Below are 12,754 nucleotides of genomic sequence, written 5' to 3'. Positions count from 1 at the left end.
TCAGTGGTTGAGCGTCAAACCGTAAACAAAGAGGTCATGGTTTAATTCCCAGTCAGAGCACAGGCTCGGGTTGTGGGCTTGATCCCCAGTAGGTGGTGTGCAAGAGGCAGCCGATCTATTATTATCTCTCATCATTGATATTTAAATCTTTCTCCAACTTTCCCTTCCTCTCTGAAATCAATAAAAATATATTAAAATAAAAAATGCTAGCCCTGACCGGTTTGGCTTGGTGGATAGAGCATCGGCCTTTGGACTGAAGGGTCCCAGGTTCGATTACGGTCAAGGGCATGTACCTTGGTTGCGGGCACATCCCCAGTAGGGGGTGTGCAGGAGGCGGCTGATCAATGTTTCTCTCTCATCAATGTTTCTAACTCTCTATCCCTCTCCCTTCCTCACTGTAAAAAATCAATAAAATAGCCCTAACCGGTTTGGCTCAGTGGATAGAGCGTCGGCCTGCGGACTCAAGGGTCTCAGGTTCGATTCCGGTCAAGGGCATGTACCTTGGTTGCGGGCATATCCCCAGTAGGGGGTGTGCAGGAGGCAGCTGATCGATGTTTCTCTCTCATCAATGTTTCTAACTCTCTATCCCTCTCCCTTCCTCTCTGTAAAAAACCAATAAAATATATATTTAAAAAATCAATAAAATATATTTTTTTTAAAATGCTAGTCACACAATTGAAGGAAACCTAATCTTTTAAAAAGATTAGGTAGGTGGTCTTAGGAAGGACACGACTTCCACTAGTCTGCCACATTTCTCCAGGTGGGCAGAGGCACTCTAGTCTTCCTCTAGCCCACCAAACTTTTGGTAATTCTGTCCTCACCTCCTCTAGCACCCGCCTCACCAGAGCCTCTCTGAGACTCATGAAGGTCCTGAATCTCACCACACATACAGTGGGGTTAAGAGCAGATTCTGGACACTGACTACCGGGCTCTTCTTATGGCTCTGCAAATACAACCTTTGTGACCTGGGAAAATTGTGTAACTATTCTTTGCCTCACAGCTCTCCTCTATAAAACTGAAAACGAGTGTCAGCAGCACCTAATCATAGAGCTAACATGAGGACTGTAAGACAAGACAATGCAAAGTGCTATCCCATATAAAGTCTCAACAAACTGGCACGGCCCACAGAGGGACACCCACAGACAAGGTTCTGCAGACAAGGCTCTTCTGGCTCCTTCCAGCTGTGACTCCCTCCCTCTCCAAAACCATGACTTCACCCTCTGGCTGCCTCACCTGGTCCCCAAGGGCAGCCTGGATGAAGCTGAGCAGCACTTCGTAAGTCTCCCGGGTTTCTTTGGTTTTGGGCTTATAGATGATGCCCACCATCTCATCGATGCCCTCCGAGAGCAGAGTGTACCCCTTCATCTTGTTGATGTCGTGCCGGTCCTCGTCACGCTTTCTTCGCCTAACGGACACACAGTGTGATGGTGAACAGGCAGAACCTTCCCTCCCAAAGGCAAGACTAAATCAGGCCCCACTCCTCTCCCTCTCAGCTCCATGGAACACAGGTAATATCTTAGAACATGAATCTGTACCTCAGTAAGTCATCCCCACTTGGCCTTAGTCACTTGCAGGAGTTACTTCTTTATTAGGAAAAACAGTAACTAACGCAAAGAGAGTCCACTATCATTCTCTCTCTAGAAGCATTGAATGTTATAATGAGACATCCTCTCATTCATTTAAAAAACACAACTCTTTTCATTTTGTATGACATTATACAATTGGCAGAGCAACAGTAGCTCCAAAGGAATCTACTGCCACTGAGTCCCAACAAATTAGAATGGGTAAAGAAGTCATATTTTGCAAAGTGGAAGACCAATAATGCATTAACTTATTTCAAACGTAACTACTTTAATCAAAACTGAGCCTACAAATTTTTGAGACTTCATGGAAGGAGAAAAAACAGATGATCAGGGGTGAGATGGAGTTGGATGAGTTTTTAAGTTTAAAACACTTCCTCCAAAAAGTAAAAAATAACAAAAAACCTGTCATTTATACCATGGATGCTTGAATATTAGTTTATAAACTTTATAACATAAGTAGGAAATGGGCAATAGAAGGAAGTAGGGATGGGAAGTTAATAATGGAAGGAAAAATGTTACTGAGACAAGGGAACAGCAAGGGTCTTGAAAATATCAGAAAGAAAATTAAAATCTCTCTATGGACCAAAAAAGCATACGTTAGAAAAAGGTCAAGTTGAACTCCACCCCACCCATATGGAGGTCAGTGTCCTGTCAGCACCAGCAAAGGCCATGGCCTCAGCCCTTGGACTGTAAATTGGTGACTAAAGCTCCAAGCAGCCCTGTTCCTGACGGTGGCAGTGATGGTGGCCCTAGTATCAGCCGATGCCCCTCCCACAATGGCACAGGTGCAGGAGCCAGATGGCCCACCACCCACCAAGACTTCTACTGGCTGTGCTCCTTCTTGACCTGAGGTACCTCGAGATGCTGTGCTAAAGGTTACTCCTTTGGGTGGAATAAAGGTTTTATTACAAGCTCACATTCACCATTACAAACACTTAGGAATATTTTCTATATTTCGTGCCATTCCCAAAAGAAGGGATACCTTGGATTGTATCAATTTTAGGAAGCCCTGCCCAGCATTGATAAATGGTTAGAGCATGGGCCTGCACACTGGATTCCGTCAAGGGCACATACCTGAGTTGCAGGTTTGATTCTTGCGCCTCCCCATCTCTCCCCCCAAACCCCAGTCAGGGTGCATGTGGGAGGCAATCAATCCATGTGTCTCTCTCACACTGTGTTCTCTCTCTCTCTCTCTCTCTCTCTCTCTCTCTCTCTCCTCCCCACTCCTTTCCACTCTCTCTAAAAATCAATGAAAAAATAGCCTTACTCCTTTGGTGAGGATAAATAACTAAAGAATTTTAGGAAATGGTACAATGATAATTCGAATCTTTCCCTATGGTGCAATCCAGTTTATGGCATTTGAGCATTATAAACATTAATTACTACAAATCTGGAAATTTCTGGTTATGTGTACAGATCAATGGCTGGATCCATGGCAGGTATGACAGCATACCTTCTTGACATGGTTAAGTTAGAGTACACACCCAGAATTCCAGGTGAAAGAGGAATACACAGCATATGCATGCACTCAAAACAATGTATGCAAGGGAAGGCAGTTTCCTTGGATTTTAGAGGTCTGAGCCTACTATATTAGGATTGGCTCCATATGCAGTTGTTTTACTTTTTACTTTTGATACCTTAAAGAGTGTTGGGCTTTCCCATGCACGTACCCTTCTTGGCAGACCTTCATCCAACAATCCTAACGTCTGTTTTGAAAACTCACATAAACTTTCTTTGTGGTGGCGTTGCTGGAGCAATAGCACAGACAATATCCTACTCATTTGATGTCGCTCATAGGCGAGTGCCATTAGGAACCATTCTTCCAGAATTTGAAAAGTACCTTACCATGCCGGAGTCTATGAAATACGCCTATGGACACCATGGAATTGGAAAGGGATTATATCATGGTTTATCTCTGAACTATATTCGCTGCATTCCCTCTCAAGCAGGGGCTTTTACAACAACATATGAACTTATGAAACAACTTTTTGCATTTCAGCTGAAAAAAATTTTCTTTCCTTAATAAACCCTTAGAGGGAGAAATAAAATGTTACTTTAATTTTGGGGTAAACACTACTTGAAGGGGGATATTTATCCTGTCACGGAATCACTGATATTTCAGCACTTGAATTTTTAGTAATCACAAATCAAAAGTGGTTACTATACCTTCTGATGCCAAAAGTTACACCATAGAACATTGGAAAAAATCCTAAACTGATGCTACCTAATCAATTAGGTCAGTGGTTGGCAAACTCATTAGTCAACAGAGCCAAATATCAATAGTACAATGACTGAAATTTCTTTTGAGAGCCAAATTTTTTAAACTTAAACTATATAGGTAGGTACACTGTTATTAACTTAATTAGGGTACTCCTAAGGGTTAGGAAGAGCCACACTCAAGGGGCCAAAGAGCCGCATGTAGCTCGCGAGCCGCAGTTTGCCGATCACAGAATTAGGTTATTTGAAACCATTCAAAAATGTTATTTGGACATAGAAGTAACTTAAAATGGGATTCAAGAGGTTGCCATTAGCTTTATGATGCTGTCCCAAGCTTTTCATTGTAATCATGACTTTCAAAGACTCTAATACTGATCATTATTATTATAACAAACTTTGCAGCAGCATGACGAGAACTGAACTTTTAAGTTATATAAGCCATAGCTTAGAAGCCAGCATTGAAATTTTATTCTTATTATTTCTCTTCTTAAAATTCTGCTCCACTGCCCGCTGGTGTGGCTCAGTGGTTGAGCATCAAACTATGAACCAGGAGGGCACAGTTCGATTCCTGGTCAGGGCATATGCCCAGGTTAGGGGCTTCATCCCCAGTAGTGGGTGTGCAGGAGGCAGCTGAATGGATGATTCTCTCTCGTCACTGATGTTTCTATCTCTCTTCCTCTCTTTGAAATCAATTTTAAAAGGAATTCTGCTCCACTGAATAAAAGGACAAACACTTTTTCTCTTTTCAAAAAAATAAATGCTGTATTTAAAAAGTAGTCAAATAGACTCATCAATAAATGAAGAATTTTCAGGTATTGGTCAAGTGTTATTCCCATATACACACAAAAAAAGTTATTCTTAGTAAATAGTAAATATTGACTATCTGCTCTCAAAATAGATTAGCATTGTAGATTTGTTTTGTTAGATAATTTGGTGCATACTAGAAAATGTATTTAATTAGACTGAAACATCCATTAATAAAGATGGAAAGGTCAAAGACTGTTTCTAAAGTATCGTCATGATACATCAACCAGCACTTTCATGTAAAATAATTTTAGTGCAATGTAAACTTAAGTAGAAATGTAAAAATGGTTTGAATCGGCCAGGCCAGAGGGGCTCAGTTGGATGATCGTCATCCTATGCACTGAGAAATTGCCAGTTAGATTCCTGGTCAGGGCACATACCTAGGTTGCAGATTCGATCCGCAGATGGGGCATGTACAGAAGGCAACAGATCAGTGTTTCTCTCACACATGGATGTCTATCTGTCTATCTAAGCATGTACTCAAGTGAAGATTAAAAATAAGTAATGATTTGAATTGTTATCCTTAATATTAAAGTGGCTTAAAATATAAGAATTTCATGTATTGTTTTTAGAGTACTTTTATGTTTTAGTATAAGCATGATAGAAATGGGAGAGGAACAGTTATAGTTTTATCCTCAGACATAGTGATTTGTATGAGCATAACCAATGGACACAGACAGTAGGGGGGTGAGGGCATGTACTGGGAGGTGGGAGCAGCCAGAGAGAGGTAAATGGGGGAAAAGGGAGACTCATGTAATACTTTAAACAATAAACAATTTAAATTTAAAAAATAAATAAAATGTGTAAAATGAAAAAAAATTGTAATTTGTAGAACTGATGTAATTTTTAAGACATGAGAAAACTAAGTTCAAAGTGTTATTTCTGCTTGGATTTTTATTTTTGCATAAAAGATTTCTTGTCACACCTTGGTAAAAATTAGATGAACTGGTTTCATTTTCAAAGTCTTTATTTTAAAATAAATATGCATCTTTGTATGATTTGTAAGTGTACATGCCGGCAGAAATACATATGTTTCTAAAACTATTTTGTATATTTTCATTTCTGGATTGCTCTGTAGCTAATATTGTTATCAGACGTTTAAAATAAGTATCTCAGTTGTTATCAATAAAAAGGACAGCAAGCCCGGCCAATGAGGCTCAGTGGTTGATCAATGACCCATGAACCAGGAGGTCACCGGTTTGATTCCTGGTCAGGGCACATGCCTGGGTTTCCAGCTCCATCCTTGATGGGGGACATGCAGGAGGCAGCCAACCGATGTTTCTCTCTCATCAATGCTTCTATCTCTCTATCCCTTCTCTAAAATAAAAACCTGTGTTTTTTTTAAAAGGATGGCAAACTGGTACTGGCAGAATTACAGGCATATAGATCAATGGAACAGAACAGAGACCCCAGAAATTGACCCAAGCCATTACGCTCAATTAATATTTGACAGAGGCAAAAACAGACAATGGCGTCGACAGTCTCTTCAATTAGTATTGGGAAAATTAGACAGATACATGCAAAAAAATGAAACTAGACCAGCCGTGGGCAAACTACGGCCCGCGGGCCGATCCGGCCCGTTTGAAATGAATAAAACTAAAAAAAAAAAAAGACCGTACCCTTTTATGTAATGATATTTCCTTTGAATTTATATTAGTTCACACACTCCATCCATGCTTTTGTTCCGGCCATCCGGTCCAGTTTAAGAACCCATTGTGGCCCTCGAGTCAAAAAGTTTGCCCACCCCTGAACTAGACCATCAATTTACACCATACAAAAGAATAAACTCAAAATGGATAAAAAGCTTAAATATAAGTCGGGAAACCATAAAAATTCTAGAAGAAACCATAGGCAGCAAAATCTCAGACATCTCTCGTAGCAATATGTTTACAGATACACCTCCTAGGGCAGTGGTCGGCAAACCGCGGCTCACGAGCCACATGCAGCTCTTTGGCCCCTTGAGTGTGGCTCTTCCACAAAATACCACGTGCGGACGCACACGTAAAATGCGAAGTTGACTTAAATTTAAGGAAAGTTTATTAAGTTAATTTTAGGGAACATTGTGGAGTGAAAGAAGATGTACTGTTGAGGATTGAGAAAGGTATGTTGAGGTGGTTTGGACATATAGAGAGGATGAACGAAAGGAGATAGACGGAACAAGTATACAAGATGAGTGTGGACGAGAGAGTTGGAAGGGGTTGACCTCAGCGAACGTGCCTCAATCAGACTGAGGACGTTTTTAGCAAAGGCCAGCTTAGGAGTACCCTAATTAAGTTAATAACAATGTACCTACCTATATAGTTTAAGTTAAAAAAATTTGGCTCTCAAAATAAATTTCAGAGGAGACCAAGATGGCGGCGTAGGTAAACACCGGAGACCGCTGCCGCAAACAACCATTTCAAAAATACAACTAAAAGACTGAACGGACATCACCCAGAACCACAGGAAGGCTGGCTGAAGAGAGACTCTACAACTAGAAGGAAAGAGAACAGCAAATCGAGGCTCAGAGGCGGCGCAGTGTGGAAAATACAAAGGTACCGAGGTGCGCGCGCAAAGCGGGCTGGTGGCTGAGGGCTCGGTTGTCGTTTTCTGTCGGGAGTGAGTCTCAGACTCTGGGCTCCAGATCCGGGCGAGTCTCTAGGGACCCAGACTCAAACGGGAGAAGCGGGATTATCCGGCATCAGTTGGAACCTGAGGGCAACTTTCTCTCCGAGGTTTGCAGCGGCTGCCGGGGTTCTGAGAAGCAGAGCCTCTGGGAACGGGACTGAGCGTGGCCATAACTGCTCCCTCCGCCCGCCCTGTTGATCCCGCCCCGCCCAAAGCCTGCGCACAGCCATTTGCCGATCGCCTCAGGCAAAGGCTGGATTAGCGCCTCCCCAGAAGGCAGACGTTTTCCGTACAGCTGATTCCTATAGCCAGCCGGCCTGGGGGTCAAATCCCTCTAGTGTGAACTACAACAATTAAGGCTTGGCTAGAACAAGACTGCGCACAGAGACCACAAGGGGGTGCACCAAGAAAGCATAAAAGATGCGGAGACAAAGAAACATGACAGAAATGGAGGATATGGAGCTAAGAATCGCAATTTTGAGGGCTTGCCATAAATTTGTGCAGAGCCTCACGAAAACTAATGAGACCCTCGATGCTACGATAAAGAAATTAGAAAGTAAGCATACACGGACTGAAATAAAGAATATTATACCCAATAGCAGACCAGAGGAGTACAATAATCAAACCAAAGATTCGACAAAAAACACCCAATTGGAAAAGCAAAATGAAAAAAGAATCCGAAAGTGTGAAGATAGTGTAAGGAGCCTCTGGGACAGCTTTAAGCGGACTAATATCAGAGTCATTGGAGTGCCAGAAGATGAGAGACAGCAAGATATTGAAAACCTATTTCAAGAAATAATGGCAGAAAACTTCCCCCACCTGGAGAAAGAAATGGACTTACAGGTCCAAGAAGCGCAGAGAACCCCAAACAAAAGGAATCCAAAGAGGACCACACCAAGACACATCATCATTAAAATGCCAAGAGCAAAAGACAAAGAGAAAATCTTAAAAGCAGCAAGAGAAAGAGGCTTAATTACCTACAAGGGAATACCCATACGACTGTCAGCTGATTTCTCAACAGAAACTTTGCAGGCCAGAAGGGAATGGCAAGAAATATTCAAAGTGCTGAATACCAAGAACCTACAACCAAGATTACTTTATCCAGCAAAGCTATCATTCAGAATTGAAAGTCAGATAAAGAGCTTCACAGATAAGGAAAAGCTAAAGGAGTTCATCACCGCCAAACCAGTATTATATGAAATGCTGAAAGGTATCCTTTAAGAAGAGGAAGAAGAAGAAAAAGGTAAAGATACAAATTATGAACAACAAACATGCATCTATCAACAAATGAATCTAAGAATCAAGTGAATAAATAACCTGATGTACAGAATGAACTGGTGATTATAATAGAATCAGGGACATAGAAAGGGAATAGACTGACTATTCTTGGGGGAAAAAGGGGTGTGGGAGATGCGGGAAGTGACTGGACAAAAATCATGCACCTATGGATGAACACAGTGGGTGGGGAATGAGGGGGGAGGGTGGGGTGGGAGCTGGAAGGAGGGGAGTTATGGGGGGAAAAAAGAGGAACAAATGTAATAATCTGAACAATAAAGATTTAATTTAAAAAAAAATAAAATAAAATAAATAAATTTCAATCGTTGTACTGTTGATATTTGGCTCTGTTGACTAATGAGTTTGCCAACCACTGTCCTAGGGCAAAGGAATCTTAGGAGAAAATAAATAAATGAGACTATATCAAAGCAAAAAGGTTCTGCACAGCAAAAGAAACCATCAACAAAATGAAAAGGGAACCCACTGTATGGGAGAACATATTTAGCAATGATACATCTGATAAAGGGTTCATACCCAAAATATATAAGAAACTCAGACAACTTAACAAAAGGAAGATAAACGATCCAATTTAAAAAATGGGCAAAGGACCTACTAAATAGACACTTCTTCAAAGTGGACACACAAATGGCCAAGACACACATGAAAAAATGGTCAAAGTCATTGATCATCAGAGAGATGCAAATTAAAATGACAATGAGGTATCACCTCACACCTGTCAGAATGGCTACCATCAACAAATAACAGGTGCTGGCGAGCATGTGGAGAAAAGGGAGCCGTAATCCACTGCTGGTGGGAATGCAGGCTGGTGCAGCCATAATGGAAAACAGTATGGAGTTTCTCAAAAAATTAAATATGGAACTGCCATTTGACCCAGTGATCCCACTTCTAGGATTATATCCTAAGAAAACTGAAACACCAATCAGAAAGAATGTGTGCATTCCTATGTTCATAGCAGCACAATTTACAATAGCTAAGATCTGGAAACAGCCCAAGTGCCCATCAGTAGATGAATGGATAAAAAAGCTGTGGCACATGGAATACTATGCAGCAGTAAAAAAAAGAAAAACCTCTTACTCTTTGAGACAGCATGGAGGGACCACGAGAGTATCATGCTAAGTGAAATCAGTCAGAGAAAGGCAAGTACTACATGATCGCACACACATATGTGGAATCTAATTAACAGAATAAACTGATGAATGGCGTGGATCCAGAGACATGCAAGAATGAAAGAGAGTGCAGAATCTCAGAGGGAAGGCAGGGGCAGGTGGGTGGGTGGGTGGTAATCAACCAAAGACCTTGTATGCAGATACATAACCCATGGACACAGACAATAGGGTGGTGAAGGCCTGGGGCAGGCTGGAGGGGGTCAATGAGGGAAAATAAGGGACATATGTAATACTTTCAATAATGAAGATAATAAACAAACAAATAAATAAATAAAATTAGCAATGAACTGGGGTTGGGTATGTGGAGTTTAAAATTTCAAATGTGATGACTTCTCTATTTACTCCTGGGGGCATTTTATGGCACAATGATTTTAATTGATCTTTTCACTAAAAAAATGACCTTTATATCCTCTTATTGTGCTGAAACCTTTTATATAACTCAGAATGACTTAAAATATTGAAATATTTATACAGCATAGTAAAGCAGACTCTAGAAAAGTGATATGTTTCGATAGCTTCTATGTACATTTACCTACATGTCTATATCTACATCTGAGTCTGTGTCCATATATTTATATGTAACCTTCCATGATTTAGAAGAGGGGTGGGGAACCTTTCTTCTGCCAAGGGCCATTTGGATACTTATAACATCATTCTCAGGACATACAAAATTATCAACTTAAAAATTAGCTTGCTGCGAAACCGGTTTGGCTCAGTGGATAGAGCGTCAGCCTGCGGACTGAAAGGTCCCAGGTTCGATTCCGGTCAAGGGCATGTACCTGGGTTGCAGGCACATTCCCCGTAGGAGATGTGCAGGAGGCAGCTGATCGATGTTTCTCTCTCATCGATGTTTCTAACTCTCTATCTCTCTCCCTTCCTCTCTGTAAAAAATCAATAAAATATATTTTTTAAAAAATTAGCTTGCTATGTTTGGTAAAAACATTTCATTAACTCACCCCTACTGCCTTGGCAGGGCCAGACCAAATGATTTTGTGGGCCTTATATCGCCCCAGGGCCAGATGTTCCCCACCTCTGATTTAGAGAATCATGGGAAGAAGAAACAGATCAAAGGTAAAGGTGTCCTATGAATTCTTCGGCATTGAACAAATTAATTCTTTTCCTATTCTTAATGCATTTTGGATTCAGTACTGATTGCATGTGTACAGACTTCAACATTACAATCAAGGGTACATTTGAAAAGTGATTTGTCCATATGTTCAAGAACTCTTGTTTATAGGCTGCTGAAGACAACAGGGTTTTATTTTATTTTTTTATATGTCCAAAGACCATAGAGTTTACTTGATGCATTAACTGATTTTAGAGGTTTTTCTCATATATACCTGATTTAAAAACTGTATAGAGTGAGATGAACTGTACTGTACCAAATATAAACTAATTTTTTGGGTAGTTTTGCTAGCAAACCAAAGCTCAAGGATCACTCAGGGTTTTAGCTGGCTGGTGTTTGCATAGGGTCATATACATCTGATAAGGTGCAAACACCTTTTTCCACTTAAATCACTTTTTAAAAATTACTTAAAAGGGCATAAGGTGAATTCTGCCATCTTCCTTAAACTTCCTAAAAAAAGAAGAAGAAAAAGAGGACAGCAAAATACTTTTTTAAATGTAATGGGATAAAAGTCTAAAAGTTGTTTTCCACTTCAGGGACACTTGTTATGGCCAAGGAACCTTCTAAACTCATGTTGTTTTTACCTTCACTATGTTGTTTTAATGCCACTGATTTCTCATCCTGTACCCAGCATTTCAGCAAAAATGCTGCTCAATTGCTCAAAGGAAGATGGTCTTTGCATCTGAAGAAAAATCATTCTCCCCTGGGTACTCACTTGGCTCTTCTTTCCTCCTGCATTTGTGGTTTGGTCCGTTGGGCCTTATCTCCCATCCGGGTGCCCTCCAGCTTCCCCACCAGGGATAGCACCTCTCCTGTGGGTTCATCCCGACGGGTCCGGTCAATGAGAGAACGGTCAGCTTGGAGGACAAGATTCGAGTTCTGAAACAGATCACAATATCATCAAAGCTCTGATGTGAGGAGGGCCAATTCCTACATCATAAGGATAATAACAAAGAAAGTAAAAATCAGAGCGACTAAGCACTGATGATCACTAGTCGGAATAAAAAGATGTTTTCCTAGAGGAGAGTATCGTATAATAGCACGTGAGCAAAGGGCGAGCAAATCAGTAGACTAATGCGGCTCCTAACTCGGTCCCCACCCCACCCCACCCCACCCCTGGGAAAGTGCTGGGCACGCTGGGGTGACATCTGGGAGGGGGCGGGTACCGCGCTCAGAGATCGGATCTCCCCCCCACACACACACACCCCGCGTGGTCCTCCCAGGCCAGTGGTTCTCAACCTTCCTAATGCCACGACCCTTTAATACAGTTCCTTATGTTGTGGTGACCCCCAACCATAAAATTATTTTCATTGCTACTTCATAACTGTAATTTTGCTACTGTTATGAATCGTAAATAACTGATATGCAGGATGTATTTCATTACAAACTGAACATAACTAAAGCACAGTGATTAATCACAAAAACAATATGTAATTATATATGTGTTTTCCAATGGTCTTAGGCGACCCCTGTGAAAGGATCGTTCGACCCCCAGGTTGAGAACCGCTGTTAGGCCTTCAGGCCGAAACCGCCTTCCCCGGCCCCCGCCTCCCCACTGGGCTCGGAGCCCGAGTCCTCCGCGAGCTCCCACGCACCGCTTTGTACTCGTACTGCAGGCTCCGGGCGGTCACATCCGCCATGGCGGCGGCTGCTCTGGGGTTCGGCGACCCGCTCCCCTAAACCGCACGCTCCGGAGGCCCGGCACTCAGGGCTCTCCTCCCGCCAGAGCAACGCCGCAGCGAAGACGCTCCGGAGGCAAAGAGAAACGAGTTCCCTTCCGCTTCCGGGTCGCGCGCCGGAAGGGCGGAAGGGCGTGTCTTTGGCGGGTGCCTGGCGTTGCCGGGGGCGTATTCCCGGTTCCTGTAGTCGGGACCCGAACTCTGAATCCGACCATCTCCTGCCACTTCGGACGCAGGACCAATACTCTCCCCACCTCGAGCTCCGGCCTTCGGCCC

At 42.2% G+C, this 12,754-nt stretch overlaps 1 protein-coding gene and 1 pseudogene across 1 annotated transcript in view; one reads left to right on the top strand and one right to left on the bottom strand.

The window, feature by feature from the left end:
• Nucleotides 1-12,529, bottom strand: part of LOC139020111 (U5 small nuclear ribonucleoprotein 200 kDa helicase) — a 37,541-nt gene extending 25,012 nt beyond the window's left edge. Inside the window, exons 1-3 of the mRNA XM_070429732.1 lie at nucleotides 12,395-12,529; nucleotides 11,515-11,678; nucleotides 1,234-1,405 (exon numbers count right to left, since the gene is read on the bottom strand). Of these exons, the coding sequence (XP_070285833.1) occupies nucleotides 1,234-1,405; nucleotides 11,515-11,678; nucleotides 12,395-12,439 (381 nt within the window). The 5' untranslated portion in view covers nucleotides 12,440-12,529. The remainder of the gene's footprint in view (nucleotides 1-1,233; nucleotides 1,406-11,514; nucleotides 11,679-12,394) is intronic.
• Nucleotides 2,897-3,606, top strand: LOC139019585 (solute carrier family 25 member 16 pseudogene; annotated as a pseudogene).
• Nucleotides 12,530-12,754: the final 225 nt, after the last annotated feature.

The sequence above is a fragment of the Myotis yumanensis genome, unplaced genomic scaffold, assembly GCF_028538775.1.
Source record: "Myotis yumanensis isolate MYYU_CA2020_CCGP unplaced genomic scaffold, mMyoYum1.0.hap1 SCAF_11, whole genome shotgun sequence".
Classification (NCBI taxonomy): Eukaryota; Metazoa; Chordata; class Mammalia; order Chiroptera; family Vespertilionidae; genus Myotis; species Myotis yumanensis.
This window is presented reverse-complemented; position numbering and strand designations above follow the sequence as displayed.